General features: G+C 41.0%; 4 protein-coding genes across 5 annotated transcripts in view; 1 reads left to right on the top strand and 3 right to left on the bottom strand.

The window, feature by feature from the left end:
• Positions 1-337: 337 nt before the first annotated feature.
• Positions 338-13008, bottom strand: cep152 (centrosomal protein 152). The gene is made up of 29 exons (XM_027017128.2): positions 12554-13008; positions 12115-12226; positions 11050-11165; positions 10871-10934; positions 10471-10773; positions 10185-10347; positions 9919-10059; positions 9338-9477; positions 8649-8849; positions 8134-8281; positions 7843-7934; positions 7444-7607; positions 6433-6637; positions 6218-6325; positions 5988-6118; positions 5623-5751; positions 5344-5482; positions 5022-5207; positions 4564-4836; positions 4313-4444; positions 3846-4219; positions 3524-3722; positions 3219-3294; positions 2964-3131; positions 2335-2422; positions 2129-2214; positions 1760-1916; positions 1535-1641; positions 338-1328 (listed from the first exon to the last, which is right to left on the bottom strand). The coding sequence occupies exons 2-29, from the start codon at positions 12202-12204 to the stop codon at positions 472-474; spliced, it is 5037 nt and encodes a 1678-aa protein (XP_026872929.2). The 5' UTR covers positions 12205-12226; positions 12554-13008; the 3' UTR covers positions 338-471.
• Positions 13009-13438: 430 nt separating this feature from the next.
• On the bottom strand, positions 13439-17834 carry cops2 (COP9 signalosome subunit 2). The gene is made up of 13 exons (XM_027017157.2): positions 17755-17834; positions 16475-16588; positions 16290-16367; positions 16037-16162; positions 15820-15909; positions 15478-15555; positions 15216-15390; positions 14897-15075; positions 14754-14806; positions 14488-14585; positions 14308-14390; positions 14171-14229; positions 13439-13997 (listed from the first exon to the last, which is right to left on the bottom strand). Exons 1-13 carry the CDS (start codon positions 17806-17808, stop codon positions 13853-13855), a joined length of 1332 nt encoding a protein of 443 aa, XP_026872958.1. The 5' UTR covers positions 17809-17834; the 3' UTR covers positions 13439-13852.
• An 81-nt stretch (positions 17835-17915) lies between these two features.
• On the top strand, positions 17916-21073 carry galk2 (galactokinase 2). Of its 2 annotated transcripts, XM_027017155.2 has the most exons (10): positions 17916-18211; positions 18318-18406; positions 18496-18619; positions 18708-18798; positions 18897-19043; positions 19163-19261; positions 19397-19549; positions 19887-20097; positions 20212-20413; positions 20658-21073. In XM_027017155.2, exons 1-10 carry the CDS (start codon positions 18162-18164, stop codon positions 20863-20865), a joined length of 1374 nt encoding a protein of 457 aa, XP_026872956.2. In that variant the 5' UTR covers positions 17916-18161; the 3' UTR covers positions 20866-21073. The 2 variants fall into 2 exon arrangements, with proteins under 2 accessions (XP_026872956.2, XP_026872957.2); XM_027017156.2 differs by lacking the exon at positions 18318-18406 and having other exon boundaries at positions 18123-18211.
• Positions 21074-21565: 492 nt separating this feature from the next.
• Positions 21566-27321, bottom strand: part of atp8b4 (ATPase phospholipid transporting 8B4) — an 18052-nt gene continuing 12296 nt past the window's right edge. Inside the window, exons 21-28 of the mRNA XM_027017154.2 lie at positions 26601-26748; positions 25994-26177; positions 25445-25668; positions 25186-25269; positions 24832-25077; positions 23928-24066; positions 23655-23785; positions 21566-23416 (exon numbers count right to left, since the gene is read on the bottom strand). Of these exons, the coding sequence (XP_026872955.2) occupies positions 23060-23416; positions 23655-23785; positions 23928-24066; positions 24832-25077; positions 25186-25269; positions 25445-25668; positions 25994-26177; positions 26601-26748 (1513 nt within the window). The 3' untranslated portion in view covers positions 21566-23059. The remainder of the gene's footprint in view (positions 23417-23654; positions 23786-23927; positions 24067-24831; positions 25078-25185; positions 25270-25444; positions 25669-25993; positions 26178-26600; positions 26749-27321) is intronic.

Below are 27321 nucleotides of genomic sequence, written 5' to 3'. Positions count from 1 at the left end.
TATATAAATGTTGATGTATCCCCTCAAGCTGTATTTGTGTGCATTTGGAGTGCATTTGGCACATAAGGCTCCAGTAGGCACAGGATCCCAAAACTGGACCACTGAAGATTGAAAAAACATTACCTTCTCTGAGAACCTTTTTTCTCAACTTCCTAGTGAAGTCAGCAATGAGCATTACAGTTACAACATATACCCTTTAAATCAAAACCAGTCCCCCCATGAAAGAGAGACAAATAAAGGGTACAGGACTGCAGTTAAGTCGCCAACTTCAGCGTAGAAAACTAGTGCCAGGAGTGGCAAATTTCAACTTAAAAGATGATTGTATGCTAAGCTGCCATTCATTTTACTATGTTTTATTTTAGAAGACACGGTAAAAACAAAGTTTAATTAGGAAATTCAGAGAATTTATAATCCAAAATATACAATACACAGTCAAATAACTGCAAGACAGAGACACCGACGCACACACATTCATTTCTGAATCTGGGATAAAGGACTGTCAAACCCACTGTCCTGCTGACGTACTTTAAATTCAGAGAACAAGCTCTTTGGACACAGTCTATGTATCCTCTGTTCCTCAGATCCTGGAGTTGGTTCTCTGACCTTAGAGGCTGTAATGCTTGTGCCCCGTTTTGGTTTCACACAGGCTGGCTTTTTAACAATCTCTTTGTAAACAGTCACGTCAGAGTTATCGCCTAGAGTGCTTCCAAAGTCCAGGTCATTAACTTGGGGACCTGCCACCGACAATAGCCTTACAGCATCTGCATTTTTGCTGGGGTAGGAGGTGGTCAGGTAAACATGGTTGGTAAAGGTGGAGCCATTACTGGATAAACTCCAGTCACTCTGGCCATCGTCCCTCACTGGTGCCTCCTCAACCAGGGAGGGGTCTGCAGCCAGCTGCGGGGTCAAGGCTTTCCCTGACTCATTCCCTATTAGGTACATGTCCCTGCTCTGCTTTCTCAGTGTAACATTAGTAGTGCCAATATCACCACTGTGTACACTGGATGATGCAAAGGCACCAAGGACTTTGGGACTGTGGTAGTGGAGGGACATGGGGGTAACTTGTTCAGCCATCCCCAGCCCATTAGCAGCACTGCCCCTCACAGACCCGAGGAAGCCAGCCTGAGAGGTCTTGAACCCCATCTTGAGTTCTCTCAGTTTGGCCGTTTGGGTGTCACGGTTGGTCTCAGTAATGGAATGGATCTGACGGACTTGATTCTTCTCGTAGTCTTCATGGTTCTCTGGTATGACAGGAAGGCTTTGGCTTGAAGCAGCCCCTGACACCGTGGTAGGATGTTCATTATTAGTTTCTGGATTTGATAATGGTACTACAAACAACAAAAAGAAAAATAAAATGTTTTTCAGATTATTTGTAAATTTAAATAAAATCAAAAATCATACTTCTATTAAAACTATAATATTATTATTATTATTATTATTATTATTATTATTATTATTATTATCATCATCATCATCATCATCATCATCAACATTTCTGGGAACCCCCCCCCCCAAAAAAAACCACACACCACACCTTGACCATTAGGATTCCTCTGAAGCTTCTTTTTGGGTTGAGGTGTCTCCAACACTTTGGCCATGGCTGCAAGTTTACTGGCAGCACTGATGATTTTCTTTTCTGCCCTGGAGTTTAGAGATGCAGGTAATGAGAGAATTATGAGGCAGTATAAAGACGAGACAAAAATGCTGGTGAGAATGAACCACCAGAAGAGACCAAGCTAAGACCAAACCAATCTCTTACCCGGTGGTCTGCCCTCCCTCGTCCAGGAGCTCGTGTAGGCAGGTGAGGTAGTAGCTGCGCATTCGCCGGGCTGTGTCCTGCCTCTCTCGCTGCACCTCCGCTCTGATCAGCTCGGCTGCCCTGACCTTGCTGTCTTGTAGGTAGTGCAGCATGTCACCTGCACAGCATGGCACACATGCGTTAGGCAGCCACAACGTGCTCAGGTTCACCAAGCGAAGCGGTTTCACCGAAGAAACGACATCTGTTCCAGTGTATACTAGTATATGGAGGAATGACTAACTTGAACTTGACTTAAAATTTTAACTCCCCAACTAGCACAGTGAAGTACAGAGAACACTTCGGACGAAAGAGTCAGAAAAACAAATGAACCTCTGATTTTTTGTACAGCTTTCATATATTGCTGCTTCATTTCTTCAAGGCCAGCTTGGAGATTCTGTTGACTGTTGACTGCACCACTGTAACAGAGCAGTCATAAATTAGTATTACCTGGATTGCAGATAGCTTTTTTTTCTTCTACATTATTTATAAAATGTAAAATCAGGCCAAAAACCAAATGTCCTTGAAGGAGTACAAACCCTGATTCTTTGCATATAGTGAGCTTGACCTCCTCAAGTTCTTTTCCATGAGCTTCCCGCTCTCTGCGCAAGTTTTCTTCATGTTCCTCTGCATTCACAAGGGAGATGAAACATTTAATTACAAATTAAGGCAAAGTACACAAATAACTGGTACTACATAGTTTTGCAAGTGTCTGGTAGGTTTGGTCACTCAGCTCGTCCTCCAACTGCAGAATTCGATGTGAAGATGTCATTTAACCAACAATGCACAACAATCAAGCATTTCACCAAACTGTGCAGTTTTAAAGGTTTGCTCTCAACTTCACAATTGTTTTCCTCTCAGCGTCTGGATCTTGCTCTGAAAAGCTTGCTGTTGCCCATTTTGCTTAGCGGTCACTTGCTTATGCATGACAAGTTAATGTTTACAATGACAGCCAAAACGCTGTTTACTGCTGGAATGTTAAACAAACAAACAAACAAACAAAACATTGTTGCAAAAGTGTGAGTCACAGGGTCAGCCAATGAGATTGTATCTGACAAGAATCCAGTAGCTGTGCATTTGAGGCTGAAACTACCATCAACTGAACACAGTAGATGAACAAATTTAATTAGATCAATGAGTGAGACATCAAAGTTCAAGCTCTAGGCACCTTTCAGCTTGTGCAGAGTGCTCTTGTGCTCTCGGACAGTGCGCTGCAGCTGGCGACAGGCCTTCTCCAGGTGCCTCTGAAGGTCCTGACTGCTCTTCTGGAGCTTGGCCACAGTCTCAGTACAGCCCACACTGCTACACACACCGTCCTTGGTCTGGGCCGCAAAGTCTGGGAAGAGCAAGAAACAGGTTAGCGTTCCTCCCCAAAAGCAAGAAGACTAAAAATCGACGAGTGTTGAGGGTGTATGGCACATACTGCTGATCACCCAGAGCTCCTTCTTGTGCTGCTCTTGGCTTTCCTTCAGCACATGCCTCAACTTATCCTCACTGCTCTGCAGTATGGAGAAAAACATGGTTTTCTTTTTGTGTGCGTGCATTTTTAAATCGCCTTAAGAACATTAGGAATGTTTCAGACTACGCCAGTTTAATTCCATCTAAAACCTTTAACAAGACCATGAACAAAACTTTTTTAACTCAAATGCTGATTGCTTTTGTCTTGTTGAAACAATGAACCCATAACCCAAAAAAGCAAGAGAGTTAGAGAAAGTACACAGCACAAACCTTCTGACACTCCTGCTTGGTGTGGGCCACCGCTTTGGAGAGTGCCTCTCTACACAGGTCTCTCAGCCTGACTCTCACCCCAAAGTCCCTGCTACCTCTGTCCTCCAAAGCCTCCCTCTTCAGGTTTTGCAGCTCTATCAGCACCTCCTTTAACTCAGCCAGTACCTCCTCCTGGGTTCGACACTGCTCTTCCCTCAACCTCAAAAATAAAATGTTACTTAAATGGGATCTTGTCTCTATTCCTCAGTGTGGGTTTACACGAGGGCCAATTTTGCGGTGTGTTCATCAGCCCATGTTGCGCCTTTGCGTGTTGGATAGTTACCGGAGTGCTTGCTGACACCTCCACTCCTCCTCCTTGTTCCTCAGGGTCTCCTGGCTCTGTGCAAGGGCCTCCTCCCAGGCCCGCTCTGTGCTCCTCTCCAGCCGGGCCTGGTTTTCCTGTTGCTCCCTCTGAAGCTGGGACCTCAAGCCTGACACCTCCTCCTGCTTCTCCCTATTCCATGCGGTCCTGGCTGCAAAGAGCTCGGCTTCCAGGAGCGCCGCCCGCTCTTCAGTGACATTTTCTAGCTGCGTGTTCAGGGAGAGCACCTGCTCCTGAAGCTCTCGGTTTCTCTTCATGCAGTCCTCCAGCTCCTTGCATTTCACATCCATCGTCTCCTGCCATACGTCTTCAGCTGCTTTTTTTGCCGAAGATACCTAAGCCATTTCATATAGTAGAGGTCCTGAGCATGTAAATGGTTCCATCAGTGGTCCATCAGTAAGAAAACATACATTACATTTATTCCATACCTGCTCTTGAATATGTTGCTGCTGGAGTTTTTCCCATTTTTCCCTCTCTGTCTGCAGGCTGGCTTTATACTCCGGCAGCGAGGTCAGGTCTTGGAGCCAGCGACCATACGCTCTTGACACAGCACTTTCAACCTGCATGAAGCAAGATCATTTAGAGGAAGCTCCATAAGGTGTCGAGAAGAAGATGGCCCAGCATGCAACTAAAGCATACACACAACGCATTGGATTAACTCTGTGCGAGTGCAGCAGACCTGTGATGCCATGTCCTGCCCATGTTTCTGCTGCAGCTCTCCCTCAGTCTGTCTCACTGCTTCACCCACTGCTTTAGCCAGAGCACTGTCTGCTTCTCGCTGCAGGGCTGTTCTCTGGGCGCTGAGCCGGGCCTCCAGTTGCTCCAGCGAGAGGGTCAGGGTTGCTGTCTCTGTGCTGTCTGTCTGAGAGAAGCCCTCCTGGGTGGTGGCAGTTCGGGCTCTATGACTCCCCTCCACGGCTTCCTCTACCCTGCATGCCCACTTCCTCTCCAGCTGTGTGAATCATGAACATGGGTACTCAAGCACAGGCATGCAAACTCTAAACAGTAGGAACCCATACAAACGATACTCTAGGAATTACTGCATCAAGAAATCTTGAAATTTTCCCAGCACCACAATGTTTGGTAAATTTTGCTTTTAAAAACAGTACACTGTGAACGATGCGCACTAGAACTGACCTCTTCCTGTTCCTGCTGCCAGCTCTTCTGGGCTGAGGCCAGCTGCTTGGACACCTGCTGCTGGATCTCACGCTCACTCTCTTTGGTACACTGAGCTTTAAACTGGTCAAGAGCTTGTTGGTGCTGAGAGGCCAAATCAGCCTTCAGCCTCTCCAGAGCCACCTCTGCCTCACCTCTTCTCTTTAGCTGGGAACCAGAGACACAAAATTAACAGAAATAAAAACAACAAAAAAATGGCTCTTTTCAGCCTCTGAATTTTCCATTTGGAGCACTGAAATAAGATTTAAATGACAATAAAAATCACATTAAAAAAGTAAGTTACCTCAAGCTCTCCAAGTTTCTTCTCCTCATCATCAATCCTGCTCTGAAGGGTTTCTTCCAATTTGTCCTTTTCCTTGCAAACTGAAATGTAACATTCCTGCACTGCTAAAACCTCTTGACTGAGGTTTGCTAGTTTAGATCTATGGACAGAGTGTGCAAAGTTAAACCATTAGAATCATTAATATCATTATCTGTAATCACAACACCGGTGGCTGTTAAGAAGGATGTCCTGCACAGTTCGGAAGCATAAAGGGAAAGAAACACTATGGAGGGCTCTTACTCCAGCTGCTGGATGTGCTGTTGGTGTTGGGCAGTGAGGTGCTCCACATGAGTGGTGTGCTCCTGGGTGAGTTCTGCACGGACATGCTGGACCACATCATCTCTGTACTGCTGCTGGGTCCTCTCATACCTCCGAGTGTGTGCAGGCACAAACACATGCAAAAAGGAAGGGGGGGGGGGGAAGCGAGAGAAGAAAAAAAAAAACACAAAAAAACTTCTCAATGTTCAAGGAAGTCTTGAGCAGAAATTGGCACTGCTCTATAGACAGTTTGCCAAGGCAATCCTTGAGGTGTCTGCAAAGCTGCTAGTGCCACTCATTTTTCCTGTTTTTTTCGTTTTCTTTAAAAGGTCCCATCAGATCCACACCTCTCTGCAGCTTCTTGTTTCTCCTGGTCCAGCTCCTGAATCATCTCCCTCATCTTTGTGCAGAGCTCACAGTTGGCCGCCTTCAATTTCTCTTCGCTCTGCTTCAGCTCCTTGTTGTGCGTCTCTAGGGCCTACAGTTTACATACCGCAATTAACACACACAACTGAACTGCACATCTGTGTCCTTTTGAATGCTGGAGAAGCAGCAAAGGTGTTCAGCTCACACGGACCTCTACTCTCTTCTGCAGCTGCTGTCGTTCCTCCTCCAGTCTTGCGAGCTCTTTGTGAGGAGCCATGTCGGATGGCTCCAGGTGCTTCTCCAGGCAGCGTTCCCTTACCTGAACAGAAGTGCAAGCACTAAACACAGGGTGGAAACTGAAGAAACTAATAATCACACGGGTATTTGGAAGGTGAACATTGTGCTTCTGAAAGAGACAGCTCTCACTGCAGAGTCTTTAACATTCTTCTCAGCTTCAGCCAGCTGTTTCTGTAGCTGCTCCACATGGTCATGTGAGATCTTGAGGTCCTCTTGTAACTGGGAGATCTTCTGCCTCTTTGTTTTCAGCTGAGCTAGACACCTCTGCAGCTCATTCTTTAACTCTCTCACCAAGTCCCCCTTAGGAAGGCTAGAGTCTGATAACACAGGTGTGCTAACAAATGATAAGGATAGATAAATAAATTAGGGATTTATTTTCATGTGTTGATAAATAACTGATAGCATCTTGTTATAACCAATAATTATAACTTTATGCATTTTAAACATACATGCATTATATAGTCTATATATGGGGGTAAAACATGTTAAATTCTAAAAATCATTAATTAATTGATCATTAATTAAATGTTACATAGCCATGTCACAGGTAAATGAGATCACAATTGCTGTTAACATGCATTACTCATAAGAACTGTTACTTGCTCAAATGTTAAGTCCTAGTTTATACATTGAACTGGTGCAGGTATAAGAAAGTCTATGGGTGAAAAGCAACCAGAAAAAAACATAACTGTAAAACTAGAGTCACCAACATCAAAAGAGCAAAAATAAAAAACCAAACATTAAAACCGGAAGCACAAATTCCAAACAAGTTGCACTTTACAAAACAAAACCTTTTCCGATTATCCGCATTTTTCTTATAAACTACAATATTTAATCATGGCCTAAATTAGACAGAAGGCTTACTGTTTGTAATTATATGCTGAAATTCCAATATCAAATTGATAGTGATGAATTCAAAATTGCCCCCCCCCCCCCATCAGCAAATAATATATCAGCTGCCAATAAGTTGTACACCTCCAAAATAAATAATAAATCAAATCACTGCTCACTGACTAACCCCATCTAAAATAAAGCAGGAACAGAAGGCTTCTTCTAAATAATTTTTCAACATTAAATCAATACATTTAATTGAATGATGATTCACTATGGTATAAGACAACACGCTCATAAATGAATTACCTGTGATTCCTGCCATTGTTCCTATTAACTGCCTTGATTCCCAAATCTATGCAAGACTCAGATAGGTGGTTTTCCCAGTCTGTGTTCAAGTCAAAAGCAACTGCTCCAAGCTTCACAGCAGACTCATAGAAGGTGATCTGCTCCTTCAGTTCATTTAACTCTTCCTGTGGGGAAAGAAGGAGTAACTCCCGATATTACATAAGACTATTTGGATTTGGATGAATGGGACCCCATTTTAAATTTATCTTTATTTCTATACCATATTTTTATGTAGTAGAATAATTTACATGTAAATTGTAATTGCTGTCCCTGGTCTGTGTCATTTCTGTGAATTTCTGCTGCAACACCCCCTCTGCAGATATGTAACGAAAATGTCTAGTAGTTCTCACACACACACACCTGTAATGCTCGGTTCATATTTTCACTGATGTTGCGGCTAGACTGTGCCTGTTGTAGCTTTATCTGCATCTGGCTCATCTCCTGCACACAGCCTGAAAGCAAACAGGCAGGTTATGTGCACAAGGACAAGATGAGATATTCCAACTTTATAATGGGACTTAATTAGGACGCCATTTACCAATGCACAACATATGGGCAACAAAACGACCTTTGAGTGGTACAACCTCATTAACATTTGTGTGTATAAAGGACCACTGGCCCATGCAGTGCCATACACCCTAACCAACATACCCGTCTGAAGCAGCTTTGCACACTGTTGCTGGCTCTCCTCCAGGCGCTTTGTGAGGACATTGATGACTGTAGCTCTGTCCACCTGCTCCGCCTCCCTCTGCTTCTCTAGCTGCCTCACCTGTTCCCGCAGCCTCTGGGTTGCTTGCACCTGCCAAGCACACGCGCACACACAAACGTGAGCGCACACGCACACAGCCTTTTCTGGCTGTGCAACAATACAGCCCGTAGCGGCTTGTAGTAGCCCCTATTGAAACTTTATAAAAAATACTAACATTCTTAATAACTGTTTCTGTACTGGGACCAATTCTGTAAAACAACTTTTAAAGCAAACAAAAGCAACCCACACACCGTTGTTGATAAAATCAAACAAACAGTGAGAGTTTCACACAAGCTCTTCGTTTAAAAACTTTTGAAATGGGTCTAAACATTACAAAAACAAAAGCTGGAAAGCATTTCTCTGACATAAACTGATTGAGAAAGCTACCCAGGTAAATGTTAGGCCCAAGCACACCAACCTGCTGGTCCAGGTTCTGTACGTGAGAGTCCATCTGCTGCTGAAGGGCCAGCATTCGAGCCTCATGCTGCTCCTTCAGGACAGCCATGTCTCGGTCATGCTGCTCCCGCGCTCGTGTCAGCGTGTCTGAGCGATGCAGCTCCATCATTTGCTGCTGCATGCTATCAACTGCAGCCTGTGCAGCATGCTGCTTCTTCATGTTCTACACACACACAGAGTTAACAAGGGCCTTGCTTTGTGCAGTTACATCCATAAGTCTATATTTAGCAGCCAATTTATTAGAAAAATCTTCCCTGCACCGCCAGTCTCTGGCTGATTTGTTACATATGTCTTACAGGTATAAATATACTATCTGTAGGCTATTCAGTGCCACGTATAGTTTGTCAGTCACCTTATGCAGAGTTCATTACTGCTCAGTTTCTGACAAAAAAAACAAAAACCAGACTGACCACAGTTGTGTTGTGCTGAAATATCAACCACAGTAGTGCTTAAAAACGAGTTTTTATACCAATATCAGTGCTGTGTTTTGAGTGGTCTACCACCTAAACATATTCAGTTAACAGAAGTCATGTGGGCACTGATGAAGAGATGGAACATTGTTAGCATATGCACGGTAACAGATGGGATATTGTAAGTGTAGTTTCTAATGAATACATTTTAATCGAGTGGGTGGTGTCTATAGATTTGTACCTCCTGTTCTCTTTCAGTAAAGACCTGGATCTGTTGCTCCAGAGATCTGACTTTGACTTTTAGCTGAGATTCCCTCTCCTTCAACTCCTCTATTAGACAGCTGGACTCCTTCAGTGACACTGCCAGACCTTCCTTTTCATCTGAGGATGAAAAAAAGCCAAAGACATTACAAAATCAACCCATTTTACTGGAACTGGTTCCCAAAGGGGTTACTCCATTACCCCCCCAAGCACCGATTTCTAAGCAACACAATATTACCCCAACAAACAGAACTGCTGCTGTGGAGCAAAGGATGACAATCAAGGTTTTTTAGTTTTTTTTGCGAAAGTGTCTCAGAGGTTACAATTGAAAAACGAGCCATGAACTCAAAACAGGCCTTCGTGCAAATATGTTAAGTCTTGGGAAAGTTCAACTGTGACTTTCTGCTGACAGACAGATGAAAGGACCCATTTCAACTAAGGCTGCTCTGGCTCAATATATTGTTTGTTTGTTAGTCAATATTGCAATATTGGCCTCTGCAACAAATGACATAGCATAAATCTGCCATATGCAAATAATCCCTTTAACATGTGTTTATTTACCTCTGACAATGGCAAACTGATGGTCAAGATATCTCATTTTGCGCCTGTTATCTTCTAGTTTCTGTTCCAGCTCCTCAATTTGCCTTGACTGAGCTTTATTTAAAATCTTTACTTGAGCACACTCCTGGGCATCAACAGCACCTGAAAAACAAGGACATTTCACAGTTCAGATTCTTTACTCATCCCCGCTCATTTTAGCTACCAGTTGGTGATCTTTTTGAACATGATTGCAGGAGGTTTTTTCTGAGGTTTTCCATAAAACTCACTTGGTGATGAGTCAAGGAAATCCCTCTGAAGCTGGTTAAAGTGGCCATTTTGATGAGACGCCTGGGTGCTGAACATCTTTGGGGCACTTGGTGGTTTATGCGGGTGGTAGCTGACTTTGTAAGTATCGACATCTTTGCTCTCAGTTATTCCATTATCAAAATTCTGGAAATTAAATGGGAAAGGAATATGTCAGCCTAACTGCAGACATGATCCAGATCATCTATATTGTGCACTTTATTCAGCTCAAGTACAGCAACACCATCCAACATGTAACCAACTTCTCACCTGAAAATGGTTTTGTACAATCGCATGCTTTCCTTGGCCTTGGCCACCTGTGTGTAGGTACGTTTCCTGTTCATAGCCCTCACCAGAAGAGAAGTTAACACCATCAGACTCTGCTGTTCTATCACAAGAGTAGACATAGTCTTCAGACTCATGCTGATAGTTTTCGCAATGGTGTGCGTCCCAGGCTTGCGGTAGATGATCCATCCCACCCTGGAGGTGATGAACATGGCTGTTTGGCTGTGATGCTGTGTTGTCATAAGTGCAGCCTTGATGATGGGACTGATCATACCCATCATGAGGATTCTTTCAAAAGATAATTTTCACAAATGTTACGATGTATGAATTTAGAATAACAGCATAGCATATGTGTCTTAGAACTGGAAGGAAGTAAGAAACTCACATCTTCAACAGAAAGGGGCCGCGGCTGATTAGACCATTCAGAGTGTCCACAAAAATGCTGTGGTCTAAAACAAATACAAACTGCTTACTACTACAAATGAACCTGAAAATGTGTAAAGCAAAAAAGAATGGAGATATAAAGCACTGCTTTGTCTATTACAAAGGCCCAGTGAGCATTACCTCTTGTTGTTGTTGTTTCCTGGGTGACTGCAAGTTGAGTAGTCCAGGTCAGGTGAAGAGGAGTCCCGACTGTCCTCCAGCATATCACCTGGAAGGTCAGTCAGCAACTTGTGCAGCTGGATGACATGATGTTCAAAGATTATTAGCTGAAACAATAAATTATAAAACTCCTGCAAGACTTAGCAACCCGTGGACCCATTATAGAAAGCCATAGCAACCACTGACAAAAACAGTACCACCCACTTTCAATACAGTACATAGAAACCCTGTGGAAAGCCTCTATATCATAGGAAGACAGACAAGTGCCATACTGAAATATCAACCTGAGGTATGGAGTGAAAGTCAAAATTAAAGATCAGAAAAGGAAAACATGCATAAACAAAGAACCAAATAATACAAACTAAATAATAGATGGAGCAAAAACATTCCTCCCCTTCAAAATAAAATACAATAAAAGACTAGAGTTCTTCACTGCACCAACATCCATATAGGTTTTCCCAGATCACCTAATTTCAATCGTTAAAATATCAGGCCTAATAGTTGGGTCTATTGCAGTGTCTAAAAACAAACCATCTATTGTCACTTGTAGAAAGTCCTGATTTCTTCAGGTGCTCTATTTAGACCAAATCCAAAAAACATTAGAAGCTATAGAAGGTACACCTCACAGCTCTTCACTCAAACTAGTACAGGCTCAAGGTTTTCTGCAGCAGATATCTTATGAGTGAGTCAGAACATACATGAACTGGACTGAAAGTATTTGATCTTTAAACACAAACACCTCAGTGGAGTTCCCACCTTATTGAAAAAGTCATGCCTGAAACAAACACCTACATTACTTAGACACAATGACTGGGGAAGTGTGGGGATTTCCATTAATCGGAATTTCGTCCCCTATACGTTTTGTCCTTCATGTATGTACATTACACCTTCAAACTGTTATTATTTCTTGATCTGGGTTAACGAAAGAAGCGTGGTTAAACCTTTCAATGGGCGTGTCTGCGGAATTATTGGCAGGATGTCAAGAGATCACTGAAGCGCCAGACAAGAGTAGAAATGTTAAATCACCTCCTGCTCTCGGGCGTAATCCTCCTGATCATATTCTTCCTCCTCTTCATGCTGCGTTTGTAAAGCAGCACTATCAAAGTCGATGGACATCGCTGGTTACTGTCAGAACAAACTGAGAAAAAGGTCACTTATAGGTTAGCTAGCGGTTAGCGTAGGCTGGTCAAATTGTTAACGGTAGATGGCTAGCTAGCCAACATCCATACAACTGGTTAAGTCTATCATTTGACATTTTATTTATCTCGTAGAAATATCAGAAAGTCCTCTAAAAGCAGAACACGCCTTATCGGGTTAGTAACACGAGTAGCTATTGACGAGCCTGGCCGCAGAACCAAGTGGTTAGCTACGGAGCTAGCAACAACACACCACCGGCTAGCGGTTATCTAGCTAGGTTAACCTAGCTAGTGAATAAGCGAAAGCGTAAGATGGAAATGCGGCTTACCTTTAGTGTCCGAATTAAACATTCATATCCCTAAAACTGTCGATTTCATCGCACAAAGTTTGGCCAGTGGTGCGGTGCGGCTAAAAGCCGGTGAGGTTAGCGGACAGTAAATCAATGCAACAAGCAAAAAAAAGCCGATAACTTACCTAGCTAGCAAAGTTTTAAAACACAAGTTTAATTGTGTGTTAATTCACAATTTCCTTCAAGCTGTCGTTGACTGATATGCTTTAAGTTAACACAGGACAGAAAACCTAGCTAGGTTAGGTAGGTGTTGTTAAAGGCCGCAATTAGCGGCTACAGTAAACAAGCCACTCTGTGCTTGAAACATGGCGGTCTAAACAGCGGCAAAACCCAGCCTGCTGATTGGCTACCGGCTGATGACGTAGCGCACAATCACAATCACAATACGCGGCTCCGTTGATATTATCTCCAAACTTGTACTCTGGATAAAATACATGCATAGAATATCGCTGTGTATCTTACCGGGTAATGAACTATTGCACCTAAACAAAATGCAATGAACAGAAGTCTTGTCTCGCATAAATAAACATTTATCTGAAGCAACAAAGGCATCCTTTATTACTGTTCAAAAATGAAACAGTAGATCTTACACAGCATAAGCGATCAGTAGCGAGGGTACCAAATGTGCTGCATCCCATAGATCACTAAATTTCAGAATCATTAGGATGCACTTTCATGCTCTCTTTCAACCATCTTCTAGGAACAATGTGTTTTTGGAAATTTTCTATTGGACTGTTTTTCCATTTGTGAAAACTAGAGGAATTCTAGTAATGACAGTACTTTATTAACAGGCACTGGAGTGCATCTACCAAAAACTTGAAGGTGAATCTTTAAGCAAAACAAAACATGCTGGCTCTGGCAATGTAACAGATAAACATGTTTAGTTTATTACAGAATGCTTTCACACCTCCCCAAAAAGGTAAAATGTATACCTCTAAAAAAAAAAAAGCTTTTTGTTGCCATAACCAAATGTCAAAACATGTGATTAAAATATCATCTCCCCGCCTCCCAAGGTGACTTCACCATAGTCTAAAGAACACTGTGACAGTAGACTTTAAAGACTTGGAACAGCAGATTTCCATTGGGTGTTTCTATTTGTATAAGATGTACAAAGCTGCTGAGGCTTAAGTACCTGCCACTGCAGAACACAAACTAGCCAGTTTAAGCACACACTCAATCAGTGATCAGGGAGTACATGAAAGGAGTTGTGTCACTGACAGCCCTCTGAGCTTCCTGGCTATCAGGTAAATGAACAGCTTGGAGATCATGATTAGCCAATCAAGCTAATTTACTGACAATTGCCTGGTTGAGGGAATTGAGTTGATTGGTCCATTTGTCTAGGGCTGTGTATCGAGCCCCTCCTCTTTTCTGGTGATCAAGCTCCAATAGCTGGTTAACCTGGTCGATCCGGCCATTGATTGTGCTGAAACGGAACAACAGTCATGAGATGCAAGTTAGTATTAAAAACATCTTATCGTATCAGTTTTTGGTTTCCTGACTCTCTTTCCCATGTACCATAGAGATCTCAAGACAGTAATAATCACTAGTTATTGTTAACAGTAACAGTCAGTAATTAAAATATATTTGTCAACTTACTTGTCCAGTATACATTGCACAAGCAAACTTTCCACATCTGCAACATCAATATTCAGCTCCTGCAGAAATACCATTAAGCCATGAACTTACATAGTACAGGATAATATACTAGCATAATTATATAGAAAATGTATTACCTTTGAAATAAAAGGTATGTGTATTCTAGTGTAAGGCTTAATTAATTTGATGAGCACTTGTGTTCTTATGTTCCGTAATAGTTCTGAAAGACAAAAATAAGGAAAGTCATTTCCATTACATAAAATTCCAGTGAGAAAAAAATATTTATTCCATGTAGAGGTGTTCCAGGTCAAACTCACCCTCAATATGTTCTCTGATGAAGGGATCATCCATTATGTTGCTGTGATTTGTTTTCAAGATTTTCTCAAATTCCGTGATGTCATTGTTCTGGTAGGCACTATACGTAAAGTCAAATAAATTAAAACAACTTGTTTTAAATCTTCTGGAATGACCAAGCCAACATATTAGAATTTAAGAAAATGAACTCTATACATACAATTACACACATCCAACATTACAGAATTTGAGTTGAGAAACTAAATTTTATGTATTTTTGCAGCCTTACCTTACCAAGTTGGTCATTGCTAGAATTTCTGGGTCATTTTTGTATGGTTTTGCCTATGCACAGGATTACATTTTAAACAAGCATTTTACTTAGTCAAAACAAAAACCGACAATATTCCCAAATACAGAGTGTATTAAAGTTACCTCCTGAGAATCAAATGGGTTTATTCCAGACTTCATCAGCATGTTTGCCAACACCAAGTACTTTAAACAAGTGGTTCGCCTGGGGCTTCCTGATTCATCGTAATTTTTGAATGCCTCAAAAAAGTCTGTGTGCGCCTTCTCAAATTCTCCCTCCCTTAGGTGCATTTTGCCACCACATTCTAAAGCAGATTAAACATACAAGACAATATGAATACTTACACAATACCCCATCACGAAGCAGAACAAGCATTTCTTTTGGTTCCAATTAATGTATGATTTGAACCAGTATATAAGTAACTAGTAACGAAAATAACAATACCTCTGATAACTCCCATAATGAGTGGATGTGGGATTGCTGACTTGATGTGTAAGGACTGCTCATACAGAGCTTTCAGCTTCTTGTTGTTTTTTTGTGCTGTGTACATCTGGATTTCCAAAGCATAGATCTCTAACAACTGTGTGCCTTTCTTGAGGTCATCTTCACCATCATCTGTCTTCACAAAGAGAATAATCTCCATAAAATTCAAGTGCTCAAATCACAAAAAACCCAAAGCGTTTCCACATTTCTCATTCTCTTTTACCTGACATGACTGGTGCAACTGTCTGAGAATTTTCTGTAGTTTTCCATACTCCTCCCTCTCTAGGTATAACTTCCCCAACTAGGTTGAGCAAAAGAACACATTTCATAAATGCCTGTATACCGTATGTAAACAGGCATCATTCCTAATATGCTGCATTAACGAGTTCTTAGTTCAGATAACATATTAAGCACTTGCATGGATACTTCTATACTTATTATGACAGATCAATTATGTTCATGCATAGGTCTAAAGCTATTTATGCTAATTAGTTAATGGACTTGAGCAGTCTAAATTGTACAGTTCATTTCAAGTGTTTAATAACTAAATCGATCAAATAAAAACCTTAGTATTGGTTTTAAACCAAAGTCTGTCATTTTTAGCATCCTTTAATGCCTCTAGGGTAGTCTCATAAAACTCCTGAAGTAAGTCCATCTGCAAACAAAAAGGTAAAAAAAAAAAAAAAAGAAGAACAGTGAAAATGTACCAATGCCATAAGATACAAAAATAAATCACAGCTGGACTAAATGTGTGATGTTCAACCCTCCCCACCACCACATACCTGTTTGGAAGTTGAAATGTAATCTAGAATGGAGTTGATGGATTTCTCAGAGTAGTTCCTTGTTACAGCACTTCGTATATATGTCAAGAGTTGTTTGTAACGATTCATCATTTCAGGAAAGTTTGTCTGATTAAAAAAAGTAAATAAAAAGTTGAACAAATAATAGCCGACACCATTATACAAACTGACAACAACAACATCCCAAACTCAGGATTTAAAAAAGGCTTTTAAATTAATCATGATTATTGCTTACCAGCTTGAAATTTATTTTAATCATCTGTTTCAGTGCTTTGAAACCCCATTCTCCTTTTTCACCCTCAAGTTCCAGCACCTATAATGTAAAAACTAATGCATTACTTTTTTCCTTTGGTTTTTTGTTGTTGTTGTTTTTTTTGCAAGGCTTAAACATGTCAAGTACCTAACAGGGTGCTGCTTTACCTTCTGAAAGCTGCTTAAGGCTGCTTTGGGATCATCTTCTTTTAGGGCTTTTGAATTATAATACTGATTCTCCAAGTCAACATTTGGCTCAGAGTTGCTGTCCTCTGAGTATTCCTGGAATCAAAATAGAAAAAGATAAACATATTAGTTCTAAGGCCTCAACACAGACCCTACCCTGTGTATAGATGGAACCTTCCTTTTTTAAAATACATTGAAGGTGATTTATTCATTCAAACTAGTAAAGTGACAATAGTTTAAAAACATTTTCAACACAAAACTGATGAATCTGCCATACACAATCCTGGCATAAACTCTCCATTTCAAACAAAAGTGTTGAAATACAATTTAAATTTACCTTGACAGGATATATTGCTGTTTTAAAGAGGAGGCAGGATTTAGATCTGTTAGTAAAGTATTTTTGGAAAGCTACAGTCTCAGCTGTGAAACACAAAATAAATAAATTTTCCACTTGATTTAATTACATACTGAACTTTTAGCAGGCCACACATCTTTGAAGTACTCAAGACCACTGAGAGTAGATTATTACTTTTTCTCCTCTTTCAAGTTGCTAAATCTTTCGAGATTTATATTATTAATTTCCAAAATCACGGACTGTACAGATTTAGGGGCATTTCAGTGACTTTAAAACACAACAAATTAAAAAGATATGCGACTGTGGTAGCTATGATTATGTTCAACTGCTAGGCTAGTATTCAAAAGCGCACATCCTTCATAAATGTATGAATGCTCCACAGTTGACAATAACGTGCAAGACGATACTATAAGATTATACTAAGATAATACAGCCTTTACATTTGGCTTCATAAGACACCTTATAGTATGTCCGATTTAGACCACAGGGATATGGTTCAGACTTAGTGTAAGTCACTGACAGCTAGCAACTAGCGACAAGTCGCTTCGTCTAAACACATCACAAAATACGACACATTACTAAATGCAAAACTATATTAATGCACTAAGAAAGTGCAAGTTCGCGTGGTATTAGTTTTAAGACGTACATAATGTTACAAATGCTTTGTACTTTAAGAACAATGACTTACTACACATAAGATACACAGCTAGCTAAACGCTAACAAACATGAGCTCAACCCTATGGTGACTGTAGCTGGGTTAGCACGCTAGCTAGATAGCTAGGCATGATAAATCGGTGACATTCAACCGTAATTAAAGAGATAACACCATTCAAATGCAGCATTACGATCCCAAGGCAAATAATACACCACGTGCATCTAAAGCTTTGAAAGTCGGTTTCGTTTTACCAGATCATAATCTTCTTCATCGTCGCACATGAAATCATCTTCCATGTCAGACATCTTGACCGGGGAACTGGGCCGAAGTATTCCCACAATCCTCTGCGCCTCAAACTCATCAGCCTGCAAGTGCGCATGTGCTGTGTGAGGCTGGTGGCTTTACGCGCATTCTGGGTCAGTTATGAACGTCCTCTCATAATGTTGAACATTGCTGTCTGAAAACAACGAGTCTGTTCCAAGATCTGTGCAGAAAAGAACTTCTGCGGAGGGAGTGCACCCTTACCCAACCGCTTTTTGAATGGCTGTCCACTTCTTCCGTATTGTTGGAAAACTATTCCGCATATGATTGTCAGCTGATCGATCGCAGCTTGAGAAGACGGCTTTATATATACACGATATAATACATCAGAGTCCTGATGGAAAAAAATCCGCCAAAGATCAAGGTGCTGATCAGTGCCAACGAAAGGTAAATTTATTCTGAGTTTTGTTCGAACAACTAAAGTTGCCCTAGATATCTACTAGCTATAGATACCGTGAATGTCTTGAATTGTAATATATTTGATCATTTGTAGACTACGGAAACTGAAAGAGGCATTTCTTGGAAAATATGAAGAATCCCCTCTCTTCTATGCATGTGCTCCTGGGAGGGTGAATTTGATAGGTATATGTTATAATAATGCTTTCCAACTGGTCCAGTGCTCTATAACGTAATGTAGTATGTTTAATTAACGTTATTTTCTCCATGTACAGGAGAACATATTGACTACTGTGGCTATGCTGTCCTCCCCATGGCCATCGAGCAGAATATTCTTGCTGCTGTATCAGTGAACAATTCACAGATGATTCAACTGGCCAATACTGATCCCAAATATAAGTAAGTGAAGCTGTTTTCAGAGTGTATCGTGTCAAAACCTGAAGGGGGCCCTGTGTAATCAGTCTTCTTCTTTGTTGTGGTTTTGCAGGGATTTCACAATATCTGTCAGCGGAATCACTATAGACAGAGAGAACCCTCAATGGCATTATTATTTTCTTTGTGGTGTGAAAGGCATACAGGTGAGACAAACTGATAAGATAGGCTGTCTTAATTAAAAATTTGTATCCAAATTTCTGATGTGAAAGCAATTGGTGTGCGGCTTTTTCCCCCAATTTAGGAGCAGCTGAGCCTGTCTTCTCAAGTGGGGATTCGCTGTGTTGTGGATGGAACTATACCTGCTAGCTCAGGACTGTCTAGTTCAAGTGCCCTGGTGTGCTGTGCAGGCCTGGTCACAATGGAGGCTAATCAGCAGTCTATTTCCAAAGTAACTCTTATCAAGTCACTTTTCATTTAACACCACCTTCTCCCCACACACATTGCCCACTACAATTAAAGTGCATATCATTTATACACTCATGTAAAATTCTGCTTTTTTTCTCTAAGGCAATGCTAGCAGAAACGTGTGCCAAGTGTGAACGCTATATAGGTACTGAGGGAGGAGGGATGGATCAGTCCATATCTTTCCTTGCTGAAGAAGGGAAGGTAATGTAGTTCATTCTTGTGCCCATATATCCTGTAATATGTGAGCTTTAGGTTGTGGTTTCTATATGGTGACATACAAGCTTTGCTTTTTGGTATCCTTTTTTTTAATGTGTTTTCTCGACATTCTTCTGAAAGGCAAAGCTGATTGAGTTTAATCCGCTTCGAGCCACTGATGTGAAGCTTCCAGGTGGAGCTGTCTTTGTAATCGCCAACAGCTGTGTAGAGATGAACAAAGCAGCTTCATCACACTTCAACATCAGGGTGGTCGAATGCCGAATTGCCACTAAGGTGAGGAAGGCCAAAAAGACACAAAAACAGAGGTCCTCTGGTTAGGAACTGACCATTGATAAAGGATGATGCACACAATCTATTAATGGCAACAGATGGCCAACACTGCAATTGTTCATTTTGAAAGTGTACATACAAGGCAGGAGTCTATAATAAAGTGGCTAGTAAATCATGTAAGCCATTTTTGTTTTATTTCAAAAGTTATGGCAATAATATTCTTAAGGTGCCAGTAAACCTGACAAGGTCTCTTGTATTTAATCCAGACTATAGTAATTGGGTCTTCATAGTTGTACTGTGAACAGGAGTGTATAAAAGAAACTGCCTGCTGTGATCACAGGTACTGGCTAAAGTGAGCGGTCTGGATTGGAGTAGTTTTCAGAAGCTGGGAGATCTGCAGACAGAGCTGGGGTTGAGTCTGGAGAAGATGCTAGAATTGGTGGAGGAGGTCCTTCATCCTGAGCCCTACAGCAGAGATGAGGTCTGCAAGATTCTGGGAATCAACACTGAGCAGTTGTCTGTCAATATCGTCAGTGCTAACACGCGGCACGGTGAGGGCAAAGAGAACCAGTATTTTATACATTGACCCAGACCATCACAATCCTTTTACACAATACAGGACAAGTACATGATCCTCTGGCATTTCTGTTCTCTTCTCATCTCAGTGAGCCACTTCAGGCTGTACCAGCGGGCCAGGCATGTGTACACGGAGGCTGCCCGGGTGCTGCAGTTCAAGGCTGTATGTGACTTGGCGCCTGCTGGAGCTGTCCTGCAGCTGGGCAAGCTGATGAACCAGAGCCATGCTAGCTGCAGAGACTTGTATGAGTGCAGCTGTCCAGAGCTGGACCAGCTGGTCAACATTTGTCTGTGAGTGAGAGAAAGGCGTCTTTCCCATTAAGACATTACTTGAGCATTATTATCAAGATGGTTGGGGTCAAACATTGACTCTTTTGTATTTATGATGCATTCATGCATGTGCAGCTATATACATATATACATCAAGCATACACACACACACACACACACACACATATATATATATATATATTTATTTGTGTATGTGTTTTTATTGTATTTTAGTCTAAGTGGAATGTTTCACTGTTGTCTGCAGGCAGGCAGGCGCTGTTGGGTCTAGGTTAACAGGCGCTGGATGGGGAGGCTGCACGGTTTCCATGGTACCCACTGAAAGAATGGATTCTTTTCTCCAGACTGTGAAGGAGCTGTACTATATGCCTGATGCTCGTCGAGCAGCTCTGATAAAGCAGAGCCTTTTTGCAACAAGGCCAGGGGGAGGGGCAACCATTTTCACAGAAGAATAAAACACAATGTAGATTATCATATTATCTGAGGGATTATTATATTATCTGAGGGATGTCTAATAATGACCGATGGATACTTGGCTACAGCAATGGATATTATTGCTGCCAGTGTTTGTCATGAGAGAAAAAGTCATCAATATTTTTGTTAATTTGTGCTAAATCATTTTATACTGAAAGCTAATAAAATAATCTTAATTTCTGATCAGAATAGCGTCATTGCATTATCAATGAATGCAAGCAAAATCTTGCATGTCAAGCCAAGTGCATGCAGTTATGCTGTAACTGCATGGCAAACAGGTGTTACCAGGGTCCAATATAATACCTAATCTGATTTTTAATTTGTAAGTTCATAATGATCATTTTATGCATCATATAAAAAGTACAATGAATTGTATAAAATCCATGCATAAGCCCCCCCCCCCCCCCCCCAACAAACATGAACAAAAAATAATTCTAATCATTTGCATGTTTTCATTGACAGTAGCGCAACTCATTGGAGGAAATGATTTCATATATGAGGTTAAAATAAATGGGACATAAACTGAACCTTCATAAAAAAAATTGTTGCACAAATCCTGTCTAAGATTTCTGATTTTTTAAAATAGAAAACAACTTTATATGTCAGTGTAACAATATGAGCAAGGAGTTTTACTGTTTGCTTGGAAAACTTTTTTTTTAATAACAGAAAACAAACAAGGCCTTGGTGGCACAGATAAAATACTCAACTTAAAAATATACTTCATTTACTAAAAGGAAAATAAAAAGGCACAATTTTCCTTTTACAAAAGGACACTGAAATGCCCAATTTTTAGACCTTAACATAGACAGCCATATTTAAGATTTTTTTGATGTTTTGTTGACTTTTTCAGTTGATGTTTCAATTATTGGCAGAGGATAAATGAAAGGCACAGCTGGGTAGCCTCTGGAACATCGATCTTCTGCTTATCTGGACTTTTATTTTGTCCATTCAGTGCTCTCCAAACAAACCTGATGCTGACAACAATATATGCACACTAGAGAAGTATAACTACAGAGAAACTATATGAATGTAGAGTAAAATGATAGTAGTGTTAAGCAGTTGTTTTTGGCAGAACCGGAATCAGATATCATGTGCTGTCACAATGCTAAAGCTTGTTTACAAGCAGTCTAGATAGGTCTATTCTGAAAGGTATATTACACATTTTACTGCAAATTACCCTTGACAATATTATTACTAGTTTGTAAATTCTGTGTAGTAACATTATTGATGCAGTCAGTCTTTTAAGCTACATGTGCAAACATTAATGTATGTCAAATAATTTAATTCATTTACAAAAACTGAACAAGTCAAGTAATTCAGCAGTTGATTAATGTTTACAATATTTTAAGCAGAGGTATTATTGTTTCAAGAGGACCTGTGATAAATATTTCTTCCTGTTTTCCTCTTGTTCCAGCTATGAGACCATGAGCATCTGGTAAAACATTTGGTGGCTTTAATTTGCGGTAATTCTTAAACTACCCAAGAATAGTAACTATATCTCCTGAGAGGATTTCAGTTGACTTGATTTCACCAGTAGCTCAGCTAATTGCATTGAATTTGTGCACGTAATTAACTTGCATGTACTGGCAAGCTCAGCAACGTATTGGAAGCATACAAAGATCTTTTACTCCAAAAATTGTCCAAAAACTTGGCTTTCTGAAGTAAAGCTTCTGCATTTGCATGTCAGTCTCAGTCTATTGGGGAGTGAACAATCAAACAGAACTAAATTTAGCAGGAGAAGAATGCCTTTCTGAGTCAGTAAGCCACAATTAATTCAAGTTGCACCAGGAGAATAGAATGCATTCGCATAAAAGAAGAAATTAGGACAGGAAGGTAAGGATTCTTCCCTGTGCTTCATTATGCTGATTGTGAGGTTCTCCTGGCCAATGCTGGTCTCCTCAGTGTCACTTCATGCGTAGCCTTCTGATGTCCTTAAATGTCCCCCACTTTGAACAGCTCTCCATAGAGCTGTGAGACGTGACCCATACACCCTCAATCGACAGGATCAGGAGTCCTGCGGTCCTCCATTGCCATATTCCGCCATACTGCAACATTATGCACACATAGAGGTGCTAATCCCTGCTTAATGGTGGAGATGACTAAAGAGAAATCCCCTGAACTCTACTGAGCTGCTCTCCACTTGCCCTATATTATGCTATGCTGTATGCTAGCTGATTAGTTTGTGTATAGAGTGTCCCGGCTGTACACACTCCCACCACCCAGGCCGGTATGCTCCGTGACCCCGGGTTTCGTTGTATCCTCAGCCGCCGCCACGTTGTGGGTGTCTTTTCTCTCTCCCAGCTTGTTCTCCGTTGAGCTGCTACCGGCGCGGGTTCTCCCAGGAGACGAGCCAGGGAAGGTGGATGTGGACGGCACGTGGACCTTCATGTTCTTGCCAGAGGTGATCAGCTCGCCGTACCCCTGCTGGTGGGCAAAGGCGTAGGCTGAGCGGCGGGAGCTGGTCCGCCGTACGCGCCTCAGGTTCTGCTCCTGAGGACCCTGCCTCCTGCTCGCCTGCTGAAGAAAGCGCACCTGCCCACGACAGCGGAGCACTTACTTAATGTTTATTTACCTGTCTTACTTGTGTCTTCCTCTGTATAAGTCCAAATGGATGAGGGTTTAAGACCATGTGGAATATAAGCATAACTGAAAACCCTTTAATAGATGTCAGACATAAAGCAAAAACACATTCAAAGTCTACAATATGTGCACAGGAGCTCTGTTAACACATGAGTATTCTGTAAAGCGATTTTTATGTTAATATACTTGCTTTGTCAGTCTGTGTAGGTTGAAGGTCTGTCCTGATGAAGCGAATGGCCACTACTGGCATTGTACATACCACAGTAGTGAGGAGAATAACCAGCCACACAGTCTTCTCATTCAGAGTGTTCCTTGCAGTGCCTAGTGTAAAACATGCCCAACATGGTACATATGCCTTCAGCGACCTCCAGTCACAGAAAGCTATTGGTATAAATGTGGAAATAATAATAACAGAAAAAATTTTGCTTAGTCTATCGGCCTAAAGGAATTATGTCACACTTACCAACAAAAGGGAACTGGCTGGGAAATATTTTAAAGATGCCATCACTGTTCATTGCAAACAGTATAGCAAAGTAGATGGCCAGACTGCCCCATATGAAGAAGTGGTTCACAGCAGTCCAAAAATTCGTATCCAGCCCAATCTGAAATAATAACACTTCTTACAAAGAAATGTAACATGTGAAGAGCATAGCTAAGTAACCACTTGACAACTTTCACAGAACCCTTCTACAACAGTTGTGGGGTCTGGCGGGATTGACCCTCCTCCTAGATGCCCCCCCCCCCCCCCCCGTGTGTGTGTGTGTGTATGTGTGTGTATGTGTGTGTGTTTGTATGTATGACCATACCCCTCCCGTGTATCACACCTGTTCCTTGTTTTATTTGGTTACCGTATATATATAAGGCCCCGTTTAGTCTTTGGTCTTTGTTTGTGTTTGACCCCATGTTATACACGCCTCGTTGTGTAGAACCGTGATTACTGTGTTTAGCCGTTTGCTGTGTATTAATCAGTCAACACAGTTCTCGTTCTTCGTGTTAATAAATGTGTGTGTGTGAGACACGGCTCGTCTGCCTCGCCTCCTACATGGCGCTCAAAGATATCTTTGTTTAACCTCTTAAGCTCCAGGCTTATTACTTATTGCTTAGTGTTTCATTTTGAGCCATATTTAAAATTCATTTACTATTTATTTTTATTCATAACTACATTGAAACTATTATGAAAGGTATGTAATTATACAAATAAGGATCTGCAAAGAATCCCCGAAGCATAAGGGTTTAAATCAAATAGACGTCATAGAAATTAAACACGGTTAGAATAAACAGAGTAGTGTTTACACACCTGTAGTGTTTCACAACTGTGCAGTTCTAGAAACTGTAAAAAAAAGTTAATTAAAAACAAACACTGTTACCTGGACGCTAACCACAATAACCAGAGAGGTTGCTATAGTAACAGCAAAGGATTGCTGATCAGATATGTGAGCCCCGTCCTCCCGCACGGCACATGAGAATGCTCCAAACGGGAGGAAGAAAAGGACGAATGAGGTGTAGACTCCTTGCAGGGTGCAGGTGAAGAACTTGCGCTTGTTGAACAAGAGATTCAGCTGCCCTGGTTTGTACAGGTTTGGATAGCGTATGCTGTACTGCTCATTTACATCCTGATCAGAAACAACAAAGGTGGACTTAGAATGCAGATTTCAAGCTTTTATTTGACTGAATTCAGCATATGCTGAAATAAAAGGAATGTGTGGGGGTGTTTTTCATACCTGGTCAAACAAGCCCATCGCAAGAACGGGCAGAGATGTGTAGACTATGTTGAACAAGGTGATGAACCACTGGTCATACACAGTCTTTGATAAGAAACAACGTGCAAATATTTAAGATGACAATATTAATCAATCAAAATAAGAAACGACCAAAAAAAGAAATACAGCACGATGATATATTCTGTGGGTCTTCTGCAAATTCTTGATACATAAAGATTAGAAGTAATTAGATAAATAAAGATTACAATTAGAAGCTTACCTGAGCAGAGAAGCCACACACAAAGCCAAACCAGAAATGCACCAATGTAAAGGCAAAGTTCTTGTAGAAGAAGTAGCAGAGGAAGTTACACATGCGGTGGTAGGACCACCGGCCATGGACCAGTAGGAGGCGCTGTAGGTAACGAAACTGGGCAAAGGAATAGTCGGAAGCCAATACAGCCTGCATGCCCTCTTGCCCACTGATGCCAACCCCAATGTGGGCCGCTAGGTGGAGCCAAAACGCCAGCATATACAGTTACATACCAGTACAGACTCAGACAGCATTTCCAGTCTGAATACAACAGCCATTACACCTCTAAATTCAGTGTGATCTAACATTGGCCAAAGAACTGTGTTTATTATACAGAATTGTTTACGGTGATCTTAAATGTTCCACATAGTCAGACTGGTATGGCAATAGCTACTAACTGGTAACAGTGACACAAAATCTAATAAAGATATGGAAAAAAAAACCAGTTAAATAAGACATCAGACAGTTGCTATAGAGTTCATGCAAGGTTAATTTCCTAACCATAGGCAAGAGTCTTACTCTTGATCATACTGACGTCATTGGCTCCATCCCCAATGGCCAGTGTGACTGCTCTCTTATGTCTCTTGACCAGCTCCACCACCTGGGCTTTCTGAAGAGGAGTGACCCTACAGCAGATCACAGTCTTACACAGGCAGGCCACATCCAGTAGGATGAGCTCCAGGTCTGCTTCCAGCGCATGGGCCTGCACAGGTGGAGGTCAGGTGGGTGTTAGGGTTACCAAGGTTACCCAGGAGTAACCATTAGATTTTGTCTAGCAAAGCCATTATGGTGCTAAAGCATGACGCTTAAAACCACAGAGAGGTTCAGATTTAACCACTGGATCTCATTAACGGTTTTACCAATGTAAAACCTTTGTATGTCTGACAAAACAAAAAACTGAGGCTGTTTTATAAACAGGTCTTAAGAAACTAAAGACTAGCCCAAGACATTCGTAAAAAATGGGCATGGCTGTACAGAAAGTATATTACTGTGTCTTGGATTTTCCCATGAGGAGTCCATAATGAGTTTCAAACTTCCAAAAATGATTTCGTTATTATTAAGATTTAGTAGGTAATGAAAAGCAGCGCATGACTCTATGTTTTGAAAAACTGGTTTCTTGACTTACCAAACTGTGTCCATTAATGACCAATGCATATTCTGCAATGATGGTTTCCTCAAACACAGAGTCACTGGCATACATATCTGATTTTCCTACATCTTGACCAATGCTGATCTTCTCTCTGCTGGGACCAGTGATTCTTTCTTTGGCATTTCTGAGCAAGGGACAACAGCCAAGGTCAGAACAAGAAAACGAAATAAATGTATTCAGTAACACCGCAGAATGCTCAACAGCTGAGGGAATTTAATGAATAACAGTGTAGGTGAATATACTTTCATATACAGTACTGAACAGTATTTAAATGAGCAACACAGAACCTGTGAAATCACACCTATGCTTTTCTCTACCTTTATAAAACTTTGACTAAAGCAAACATTTTCTTGCTACATGTGTTGCTAAATCAGCTGGTAACAGATAAAAGATACGAAACTAATACCATACATATATAATTAGAATAAACAAATCAAATTTAATGTGTAATGAGAATTTCATTATCATCATCAGGTCATCCATGATCACCTGTGGCTATAATACAACATTAAACATGATATCTGTAATAGAACTGAAGGATTAATTTTGAATGTAGTAATATAAATACAGTTCAATGTTCTGGCTGTTTCCATTCAAGTGATTTTTTATTAATATTGCTTTAGCACTACTGGAAAAGAAAAGTGTCGGTTTAAATGTCACTTATTTCTACAAACATTTTTAAGCATCAAAGCAATTT

Source organism: Electrophorus electricus, chromosome 2 (assembly GCF_013358815.1).
Source record: "Electrophorus electricus isolate fEleEle1 chromosome 2, fEleEle1.pri, whole genome shotgun sequence".
NCBI classification, from domain to species: domain Eukaryota; kingdom Metazoa; phylum Chordata; class Actinopteri; order Gymnotiformes; family Gymnotidae; genus Electrophorus; species Electrophorus electricus.
This window is presented reverse-complemented; position numbering and strand designations above follow the sequence as displayed.